The 12,589-nt window shown below is 35.8% G+C and overlaps 1 protein-coding gene across 1 annotated transcript in view; it reads right to left on the bottom strand.

Moving 5' to 3' along the window:
* LUZP2 (leucine zipper protein 2) overlaps nucleotides 1-12,589 on the bottom strand; it is a 235,305-nt gene that overhangs the window by 66,550 nt on the left and 156,166 nt on the right. The window contains exon 5 of the mRNA XM_008686893.1: nucleotides 10,635-10,709. Coding sequence (XP_008685115.1) covers nucleotides 10,635-10,709 — 75 coding nt within the window. The remainder of the gene's footprint in view (nucleotides 1-10,634; nucleotides 10,710-12,589) is intronic.

Here is a 12,589-nt window from a genome sequence, read left to right as displayed (position 1 = left end):
ATCATTATTACTGTTTTACTCTGAAGAAATGAAAGTTCAGGGTTCAGACTGTTTTTCCCCCCCTGGTTTATATCACAAGGCAGACTGAACTAATGCAGACAACAATCATCTGTAACTCCCATCTTACCACCAGATTCCACTGCTAAAAATATTTTTATTTTATTTATTTAATTTTTTTAAATGGAGGGTGTTTTTTTTGAAGATTTTATTTATTTGTCAGACAGAGAGCGAGCGAGCACAAGCAGGGGGAGCTGCAGGCAGAGGGAGAAGCAGGCTCCCTGCTGAGCAAGGAGCCCGATGCAGGACTCGATCCCAGGACCCTGGGATCATGACCTGAGCTGAAGGCAGATGCTTAACTGACTAAGGCACCCAGGCATCCCTAAAAATATTTTTAAATTCTGACAGAGTAAAATAATAATAATAATAATAACAACAACAACGATAATAATATAAAGCTGAGTACAAATGACAGAGAGATCCCCCAGTGCCAAAATGGAGAGAGAAATACAACTCTTAGGAAACCTTACGGTAACTCAGGGGTAATAAAGGGCATGGATGTAGGCCCAAATAAGAAAATCTCCCATAATAGTCCATTTCAAGACTTGCGATGTGTCCTTTGCGGTAAGAGAGATGAAGAGATTAGTTACTGCGGCCAAGATCCCTAGACCAGCTGGCACATGTAGAGCGTGCCCCTTCAGAGTGGCCATGGGTCAGTGAAGCACTGAAGTCTTGTCCTCCTGTTGAGGCAGTATTCTCTGAACAGAACTACTATCTTCTATATTCTATGCCAGGAATACACCTTCATACAGTATCTGCTCCTATTTCCTGTCTCCTGAAGAGTAACGACTGTGAGTTAGATCCTTCCCAATGTCTACCTCTGAGCTTTCTACTCTTATGTGATATGTGATAAGGTTTATCTTTAAGATGACAAAGAATGTCTTTCTAGAAGAACAGTAGTTTAAGAATTCTATTTTGGTCCAGGCCAGAGATTAAAAAAACAAGACAAAAAAGAGCAGCAGGAAGAGCAGCAACTGGGAATATGTAAGAAATAGAACTGACATGTATTTCCTTCTCATTAATATTGCCCGAACAAATGGTCTAAGATGACATAACAATCTGATAAGAACTAGGCTGGAGGACTGTCATTATGTGGACAGGACAGGGCCAAGCTGGGCCAAGTTGAATGATGTCCTTTTACTCAACATAGTCCCTTTGATCTGCTTTGCCTGAGCCCCTGAATTCTTCAATCCTATATTTGTGTCCTTCATATAATTTGTCTCTAATTTTTAATTTATATGTATATATATGTGTATATATATATGTGTATATATATACACATATATACATTTTTATATATACATATAAATTAAATATATATATATACACACACACGTGCAAGTTGCCTATTTTATTCAGAACTGTGTATTTAGCACTTAACATAATCCCTGACATATTAGAAGGAACTCACCAGAAAGTTTTCTGAATCAATAACTTAAACATTTGGGTGAAAATGCCATTTCTATATGTCAGGGAAGGAAAGTGATAAGCTGTATCAATGACAAGAAATGAAATAATAGTTGAAATTTCTCTTTCTACTGGTGCCTTGTTATAATCGTGGCTAAGTCTCCTCTCACTACAGAATGGGACATCGTGGCACTGTGTGCTGGGTCAGGAGTGAACTATTCCAGGTGGCACTGAACAATTTAAATATGTTTTCTGTCTCACATGTTATAGTGAGACAATGGAAATAGAGCTAATGCAACAGAGTCAGGCAAGTTTGGGCCCAGACTCAAAGTCAATGTGGCTTTGAAATGCAGACTTTCAATCATCTCAGATCATGCAGGAAGTTATGATGGCTATTTTATTCGGTGCATTTATATCTTGGCTCCTCTAAACACATGATGTGTGTAAAAGTTGTATCTATAACAGGCTTATAGTATATGTTGCCAAAACGGACAAATATCTGAGTAATGGCTGAATTTGGATGCAAAAATAAATAATGAACTGTATCAAGTTAATAGCTTAGAACATCGATTTTTCAGTAAATGCTGTTTGGGGAAGACACATTTTCCAATGGAACAATACACGAGGATGTGCATGTATGTGATATTTTTAATTATCTGAATTTGATGTGATCATCTCATTTGTTCCTAGGGGTCTCCTGACATGGTCAGGATCATCTCAGATAACAGAATCAACATCACATAGACGTAACCTCTAACTCCCCACGGTTCACAGCCACAGTTGTAAGCTATCTTTGCTCTTGTGTTTCAACTGATTCCTAATCTCTTAGCTCCTGATTTTATTTCTTTTTTTGGGCCACAAGCATACAACTTCGTTTCCTACCTTAGATTCCACCTCTGTTCCTTGATTACGTTGTAGACTGTTCCTGCCAGAGATCACAGATTGCTGTGAGCCACCTTGTCCTACTTTGCTCAGCTTTCTACCACAAAAACAGCTTTCTAGTTAGTCCCTCTGACATAATAGAGCCTGTTACTGACACTACTCAGACTTGGCTTGACCCAGTTCCATAAGCAGGACTCAGACAATGATTTTATCCCACGACATCATTGTATTTTCATTTATACTGCTGACTGTAGTTGTAGTCTGTTTTGAAATTGCAGGTTACTGTTCACTTTGAAGTTCACTGTAACAAGATGTCACCTAATGAAATACGGTATAAACTGTAGAAGGTATGTACTTTGTCCAAGATCTTAGAACCTATGGCCTCCTAGGGTCAGTCTTGTTTCTGTCCTGCCTTTCTCCTCCTTGCCCCAAACCACTTTTCTCGCTTGCTTTGCCACATAATAGTAAAATACCAACTTTTTTAGGAAGAACATGATTATCTCAATCTCTTTTTATTTACAGCCCATCAAATATTCCAAATGTATTTGCATCTTAGAGTCTTTACACTTGCTGGTTCCTGTGCCCATGAACCCCTTTTCCGAATATCTATTAGAAAACTTCCACTAAAAATTTATCTCTGTCTAGGTAGTCTCCAGGTCCCTTGTATGTAGGATAAATAATAGGTTCATTAATTTATGAAGTTAGATCTTCATTTATCTATTCAATCAATAGCTACCTACGATGCTCCTGGTATGTGTCAGACACAGATGGCAAAACAGGTTCTTGTTCTTTTGCTCCTTAGTCCTGGGGGTCTGTGCAGATTGCCTAACATCTGTCATCTTTTTTTTTCTTTTTCAAGATTTTACTTATTTATTTATTTTTTAGAGAGCATGCACACAGAAGCAAGGGGAAGAGCAGAGGCAGACAGAGGGGGAAAGGCTCTCAAGCAGACTCCAAGCAGAGCTGGATCTTAAGACCCTGAGATCACGACCTGAGTAGAAACCAAGAGTCAGATGCTTGACCGACTGAGCCATCCAGGTGCCCCTCACATGTGTCATCTTTAATATGGATGTAAATAATGCATGATTTCCTGGGTAAAATTTTGTGACAGTCAGATGCAATAGAAATTTTTATTTTATTTTATTATTTTATTTTTTTAGTGTTATGCTTATTCTTTGCTTCCATTTATCCCACATATTTATACATATACATAATGTGTACATTAAGGTATATATGACCAATTTAATTTTCTCAGCATTTCTTCAATATCTATAAGCCTCTCTTTTCCATACTTACATAAATAAAGATTTTTTTATATGAAAGTTTGAGAGATAGATTTGCATACTATAAAGTTGTTTTTACATTCCAGTAGCTGAGGCTACCTATAATTCATAAGATATTGCCAAATAAATAATTGATTGTTTGGAAAAACAAGGCCGATTCTTAGATCATGAGATTATTATTGTTTATGTTGTGATAGTAAACTGAAACTTCTTTTATTAAACATGTCATGAGAACCAAGTTAGAGTGTGAAGATGTTTTCATGATATTTATGAGGTATTTGAGGTTATTTGAAGCCCAGATATAACATTCTTAGGAGCTAGGCACGTGCAGAGAGTAAAAAAGTCTCATATAAAGATGATGGAGAGAGGTAAAAAGCAATTTCATTAAACTGTAGTTTTTACCCATTTTGAAGTGAGCTAGCATTTCTACCTGCATTTATGACTGCAGTTTATGAGCCTCATACATATGGTACAAGAGATTTGTTGAAACCGACCTCTAGTAATATGAAATGCTTTTATAGTTTACTGTAGCAAAAGGAATGACAAGATCCTGAAGGTTAAAGAGAAAAATTGTTAACACTGACAGGCAGTCTCTACAATCCCATTCATTGATGTTAATAATTACTATGCTTCCTGAGTGTTTTCCATGTGCCAAGAGTTCTTAGTACTTCACTTTTTTGGATGCACACAGTTTTCTCACTACCCTTATAAAGTAAGGTTTATTAGTATTCCATTTTGTAGTGATGCATAAAGAATTTGAGGAATTTGAACATGGTCATTCAGTGGAGGAGTTATGATTGAAGAAAGGCAGACTGATTCTGGGAACCTTTTTAAACACTGCAACATAAAGCCTCTAATGCTAAATCTAGACTGTAGCATGGTGTAGGCTAGGCACACCTAAGCGGGGAGTGAATAGAGATGGGGTGGAGAAAAGCACAGAATGGGTAGACGAAGGAGAAAAAAAACCTCTATGTTAACCTGGAGTTCTGTGACTCAGGCCAAATTATAATTTGCCCATTTAGTATTACATGACTACGCCAGTTTGTACAACACACAAGTACATGAAATGCATTCATTCTCTGTGCTTCTGGGAACTTATGGCTCCACAAACAATTATTTCCTCATTTTTAGTGCCCAACAAAATGTGAGAGGTGTGGAACTCTAGACCACGTATCATAGGTGTTTTCTGTTTTCCATAGATCCTACCGCAAGGTAGTCACACGAATGGCATTTCAAACCTATTTAGCCATTTCGAACCTAAGTGGATAATCTGAAGTCAGATCAGGGAAAAGATTTAATGTAAGGAAGAACATTCCAACAGTCAGAGTTGCTAAGAAAAAAATCAGAGGAGGCTGGGCTGCCTCGGGATCACAGGAATCCCATGTCTTCCTAGGATTTAAAGCATTTTGTAGAGATTGTGGTAGGGGTTAGAGAATGGATTAAAAAAAAAAAGATGGTTTAGTTGAATTTTAGGATTTATATGTATCTCTGATTTTCTGATCCTCCCAACTCTATAAAGAGTTTTGTCCCTTTTTAAAAAATAATATTATGTAGCATGAATTGGATATAGTCAGAGACTAACATAAATTAGTATAAACTCTTTTCATAAATTAAAAAATCTCATAAAATTGGAATATTGGTAGGATTAATTATACTTGGTCTACTCTATAAAATGGCATGCAGGCTTCCTTAAAGCTACTAAATATTATATTAAATACTTGGAAAAATATAAAATGAGACAATCACAATGGAACAGAGTTGTTAAAGTATCTAGTAGTTCATTCAAAACATTTGTCCCAAAGATCTAAACCTTAATAAAGAATATCATCAGAATTCACAAAATGCCCTTACTAATTTGTTACTGCAACACTTTCTAGATATCCTCTTTGAAGAGTTATTCATATTAGCTATGAAGTGGTTTTGGTCATATGTAGTAATGAAAGTGCCTATGTGAGACCCAAGTCCCTGGGAAGTGGAATTTTAGCCTGGTCCTTCAAAACTACTGCATACCAAGCAGATACCATAAGAACTCCAAAATGAATCAACCTGAAATATTCCATCTCCTCTATCCTGTGTCAAAACACCCATAGTTTAACCTGGTGGTTAGGAAACAACCTCTTTTCTTTACACAGCTGCTAAATGTATACAGTATACTATCGCAAAGCAAGTCTATGATCATCTTACTTATTTTTTTTTTAAAAATGGTTGCTAAGCTGTGGTCACAAAAATGGAAAGCTCTTGACGACAGATAGCACACTTTCTTCATTTTTTAAAATAACATTTTGAAAAATACAGAGGCATATAGAGAACAATATAACAATTATAACCTAACCAAAGAGGTAAAGGAAACTACAGAACACTTATGAAAGAAATTGAGGAAGACACAAAAGATGGAAAAACATTCCATGCTCATGGATTGGAAGAATAAACATTGTTAAAATGTCTATGCTGCCCAGAGCAATCTACACTTCAATGCCATTCCTATTAAAATACCATTGGCATTTTTCAAAGAGCTGGAACAAACAATCCTAAAATTTGTATGGAACCCGAAAAGACCCCAAATCACCGTGGGAATGATGAAAAAGAAAAACAAAGCTAGGGACATTATGTTGCCTGACTTCAAGCTGTATTACAAAGCTGTGGTCACCAAGGAGCATGGTATTGGCACAAAAACAGACACACAGACCAATGGAACAGAACAGAGACTCCAGAAATGGACCCTCAACTCTATGGTTAACTAATCTTTGACAGATCAGGAAAAAATATCCAATGGAAAAAAGACAGTCTTTTCAATAAGTGGTGCTGGGAAAATTGGACAGCTACATATAGAAGAATGAAACTGGAACATTCCCTTATACCATATACAAAGATAAACTCAAAATGGATGAAAGACCTTAGTGTGAGACAGGAATCCATCAAAATCCTAGAGGAGAACATAGGCAGTGACCTCTTCAACATCGGCCACAGGAACTTCTTTCAAGACACGTCTCCAAAGGCAAGTGAAACAAAAGCAAAAATGAACTTTTGGGACTTCATCAAGATAAAAGCTTCTGCACAGCAAAAGACACAGTTAAAAAAAGTAAGAGGCAGCCCACAGAATGGGAGAAGATATTTGCAAATGACATTAGAGATAAAGGATTGAAATCCAAGATACATAAAGAACTTTTCAAACTCAACACTCAAAAAACAAATAACCCAGTCAAAAAATGGGCAGAAGACATGAACAGACACTTCTCTAAAGAAGACATATAAATGGTTTACAGACACATGAAAAAATGTGTCTGTTAACATCACTAGTCATCAGGGAAATACAAATCAAAACCACAATGAGATGCCACCTTACACCAATTAGAATGGCAAAAATTAACAAAACAGGAAACAACAAATGTTGGTGAGGATGTGAAGAAAGGGAAACCCTCTTACACTGTTGGTGGGAATGCAAGCTGGTACAGCCACTCTGGAAAACAGTATGGAGGTTCCTCAAGATGTTGAAGATAGAGCTACCCCACAACCCAGCAATTGCACTACTAGGTATTTACCCCAAAGATACATATGTAGTGAAAAAAAGGGCTACATGCACCCCAATGTTCATAGCAGCATTGTCCACAATAGCTAAACAGTGGAAGGAGCCTAGATGCCCTTCAACAGATGAATGGATAAAGAAGATGTGGTACATATATGCAATGGAATATTACTCAACCATCAGAAAGGATGAATACCCACCATTTGCATTGACATGGATGGAACTGGAGGGGATTATGCCAAGTAAAGTAAGTCAAGCAGAGAAAGACAATTATCATATGGTTTCACTCATATGTGGAACATAAGTGATAGCATGGAGGACCATAGGGGAAGGGAGGGAAATCTGAGGGGGAGATATCAGAGAGGGAGATGAACCATGAGAGACTATGGACACTGGGAAACAGACTGGGGGTGTCAGAGGGGAGGGGGTGGGGGGCAGGGGGTAACATGGTGATGGGTATTAAGGAGGGCGCATGTTGTGATGAGCACTGGTTGTTATATGTAACTAATGAATCACTGAACACTACATCAAAAACTAATGATGTACTACACAGGGGCTAACTGAGCGTAATAAAAAAAAAGAAAAAAACAATTAGAACAAATATCAGGTAAATATCAATCTTAATTAAATGTTAAAAAGCATCATGTTTATTATATATTATATATTTGTCATATATGCTATTTATTATACTTTTATAAAATATATATGATGACATGTATATACATATTGGTAATATATATGTACACATGTATTACATATACCTAATGAATATATATAAGGTTTATACTATATGATGCATGTATATAATGTGTACAATATATATGTGTGTATAACTTAAAGACTATCTGTGTTTATATAATTATTGGAAAATGAAACACTTGGGAAACAGTAGAATAATTGTAAGCATCCTCAGTGTGATTTTACTCCATCTTTCCCCAAAGGCAATTGGGTCCTTGAATTCGATAGGTATTTTTCTACTTCATCTATTTATATGATATTTAATCCAAAACAAACATGATTTGTGTATTTGAACAACTGTTAAATACCATACATATAATTCTGAATTTTTCTTTACTTAACAGTGTATGTTACAGATGTATTAATATTGATATAAATCTCTTTATATTTATTTATTAATATTAAATCTTGATTACTATGAAAATATGAGTTTAGAAAATATATGAAATTTATATGGTAATTCTAACAGTAAAAATTTAAATTATTTCAATTTGGTATTAATACAAACATTGTTGTATTTCCTGTCCTTATGCATGTTTCCAAGCACATAGGGATAAGTGCAAATTCTAGGATACACACACTTAAAAACTGATTTAATAATTACACTCCCACTACAAATGTATCAGAATTTGGGATCATCAGACTTTTTAATGTGTACCAATCTGATGGTGTTGAGGTGACATCTCATTGTTTTTATTCACAGTTTTATTTTTCTTAGTTAAGTATCTGTTGCTAATAAATTGTACTAAAATTTAGCAGAATGAAAAAGTGCATGGGTCTTAAGTGTGCTTTTAAAAATTTATATACAATTTTAAGCAATATTGTTGAAAACATACTGATTTAGGATTGTGATATCTGTCTCCTGGAATGATCTGTAATTATCCATTTGGAAAATTTTAAGTCATTATCTCTACGAATATTGCTTCTGTTTGTCCTTCCTTTTGGGACACCAATTATAAATACCTCAACATTTTTAAAATTGATATACATTTCTTATTCTCTTTCTGTTTACTTTCCATTTATTTGTACTTTCCCTAAGTTAGTATAGGCATTTGATATTAATTTTCCTTACATTTTACTTGTCTTCAGTTCTATTATGTCCAATTATCCAATCTGCTAGTGAACAAAGTTAAAAGTCTCAATTACATGCATTATATTGTTCTAATTCTAGAATATCTACTTGATGTTTTTAATAGACTCCAAGTCCAGTGAAAAATTTTATCCTTTTATGTTTTGTTTACTTTCCTCTATTGTCTCACACACACACACACACACACACACACACAATCAATCAATCAATCAATCAATCTTTGTGAAATCTTTGTTTTCTCATTCCAGTGTCTGAATCAGCTTCAGTTACGCTTTTCTTGGTTTCTTTTTGTATATTGATCAGATTATTGTAGTCCCTCTCCACATGTCTATAATTACTTTTATTACATGTCAAATATTGTATATAAATGAAACAAAAATTCTCCAGAGAATATCTTCCACAAGAGAGGGTCTACCTTTCCAGTGGTAGACAGAATGATGGCTGCTAACTCCAACCCAATCAAGAACTGATCTCAGTCAGGGGATGTGTCGAAGTCTTCGTAAAATGCAGATTATTCCTGGGTGGCCTGTTCCCTTGACACAGACTTCCCATGCTTTTGACTGAGAATAATGTGGTGTTTGTCTTCTCAAGTCCGAAATACTGTGATCGATTTCTCCGAATCAGGTTCCTGTATTAATATGTGCTAGATATATGTTCTCAGTATTACAGAAAATGACACTGGATGTTTAATATGAGTGTGAGTAAACAAAGAGATTATTTTAAAGTCACTCCACCCTTTTGTTCTGAGTGAACTAAAGAATAAACAAATGTTTATTTCCTATGATTTTATAAAGTTGATTTAAAAATGAAAAAAAAGAATGAGAGGCATTAAGAAATTTTGCCACATTCCACAATGATTAAGCAAAACAGTAATTCTGAATCATATAATCAATTTCTCCCTCTCTACTTCCTTCTCCATATGCCAGCTGCCTATTCTCCACATGTGCCTCATATGAAGAGCACTGAAAGGCAAAGGTCAGCATCAAACAGGTGTTGTGGTTTATCCTGAGCATACACATTTGTAACACAATGAGAGATTAATAAAACCAAAATGAATTACAGGAGGTAAAAAGCGGTGAAGAAAGTCTTTTGGAATTAGTGGTGATGGTAGCACAACTTTGTGCACTTTAAAAATGTGACTTTTATGGTATGTGAATTATATTTAAGAAAAGCTGTTATAAAGAGGGACTGTCACTCCCTCTTGCCTTATCTTTATAGGAACAGAGCTGGTTAGGAGGGCTACCTTCTTCTTTTATGATTCTCCCTCCAGAACTCTGATTTACGATTTCCAAAATGAAAAGTGTCAATGACTACTTCCCTCTGTTTCATAACTCATTCACCCAGAGTTAATCCATGGCATCTTTGTTGGTGCTTTAGAGCATGTTTATTCATGGTGTTACAGAACAAATGTACCAGTAAGGTGGAAAATGAAAAGTCATGAACTCGTAAGGCTCAACCTTGAGTCAATTTACTGTAGCGGCAAAAATGGGGAAAGATTTGGGTTCCAAAGGGAATATCAAGCACTCATGAATTCTACACCCATCTTTCAGGCACAGCATCTGGAAGTGCATCAATAAATCAAGTGAATCAATGGGTCTATCCTAGCTTTGTCTGCGAAAACTGCAATTATGAGGACTCGGAGATGTTAACTTACCCGGTCCAGAGCTGCTTTCTCCAGCTCATTTTTGGCCACAGCTAATTTTCGTTCCAGATCAGTAAGTTGTTGGGCCTATAACATGAAAGAAAGGCACATCTTTTTAGTAAATTCCATAATGTCCCTGTTCACTTTAAGCATCTTTCATTCATTGCAAAGAATAAAAAAAATACTTTGTGAAATCTACTTAGAATTCAGGTTAAAAATACTGTATTACCTTTGGTTAAGCTTCAGAAAATGGTGTGTTCGGGAATAATTAATATGTAGTAAATTCTTCACTGGACCAAAATATCTAGTTGCAAAGTTCCAGCTCCAGTCCCTGAATATACTTTGACATAATAAATCAGTTATGCTTCTAGTTGTTCTGGACTGAATTATAGTCCCCCAAATTCCTATTTTGAAGTTCTAACCAACCCCTTCCCATGTGGTTGTATTTGGAGACAGGGCCTTTAGGGAGGTAATTTTTACAGACTACAAAACATTGGAGCTTGGTTTGGCTGCACCATCCAGTCTTGCTTCTGGAGCTGTGCCTTGCTGTTTTCCTCAAGAATTCTACTTAAATTGAGCTGGATTATAAAGGATGACATTAGTATTGTATATAACACAAAAAGTGTCTTTTTTCGGGACTGGAGGAGATTATGTTAAGTGAAATAAGTCAAGCAGAGAAAGACAATTATCATATGGTTTCACTCATTTATGGAACATAAGAAATAGCAGGAAGATTGGTAGGAGAAGGAAGGGAAGAGTCAAGGGGGGGTAAACAGAAGGGGGAATGAACCATGAGAGACTATGGACTCTGGGAAACAAACAGAGGGCTTCAGAGGGAAGGGGGGTGGGGGACTGGGATAGGTTTGTGATGGGTATTAAGGAGGGCACATATTGCATGAAGCACTGGGTGTTATGCGCAAACAATGAATCATGGAACACTACATCAAAAACTAAGGATGTACTGTATGGTAACTAACAAAGCATAATAAAAAAAATACCCTTATATTTAGGCATTTTCTAAATCTCATCTATGTTATTTATGCTTATAATATGCATGATATGGTAGTAAAAGAATAATATGATAACAATGATAACATGATGGTAATGGGCCTAAACTCTCTCTATACATATTCATTCCACATAACAACTCTGTCTGAGACATGGCATTGTTTCTATCCTTCTTAAATGAGAAACTGAGATACAGATTTATGAAATACCTTGCTCAAAATCACACAGCTGGGCAATAACATCTGGAATTCAAATCTAGGCAGCTTGCATCCATAGCTGGTCCTCCTCACCACTAAACATATGAATGTATATAATCTATTTGTAACTAACAAATACACATATATTAAATGACATGTGCTCAAAATTTACTGATGACCTTTAGATTAAAAATGTTTGGAATCTACTCAGAAGTTTGGAGAAATTTTGTGTGTTTAAGATTTTTCTTCCAATGAGGATAATAATAAAGTTATAAAAGAAATGTTCTCAAGTACTCAGTAGGATGTACTTGGGTGGTGAAAGGGTAATGATAGGATTGATTTTTTTATGTATGATTCAATGTATCTATTAGCATATAAGAAACGCATACTCCCTGCTCAGCAGCACTAACCTAAAAGATGTGGATAACAGTCAAGAGAGCCAACACAGTCAACCACACCACCATCACCATCATCTCTACTTTCCACTTTACCGTAAAGTTAGGAGGCAGAAAATCAACAATTCCTATTTGCTTCTACTCAGCCTCAAAAAAGTAGGAAGTTGTAGTACCAAGATTATCTTTGGCCATCAGATTCTTGGATACTGTGTCTGCTCGTTTCAACATTAAGAAGTTGGGAGTGATACTGACAGGTGTGGAACTGAAAGGCTAACACATGCACAAGGACCAAATTTAGACCTTAAATTACACAGGAATATAGCTTAGAATAACATCTGGTTATAAGTGCTATTAAAAGTTTTAATAT

Source organism: Ursus maritimus, unplaced genomic scaffold, assembly GCF_017311325.1.
Source record: "Ursus maritimus isolate PB19 unplaced genomic scaffold, ASM1731132v1 scaffold_23, whole genome shotgun sequence".
NCBI classification, from domain to species: domain Eukaryota; kingdom Metazoa; phylum Chordata; class Mammalia; order Carnivora; family Ursidae; genus Ursus; species Ursus maritimus.
This window is presented reverse-complemented; position numbering and strand designations above follow the sequence as displayed.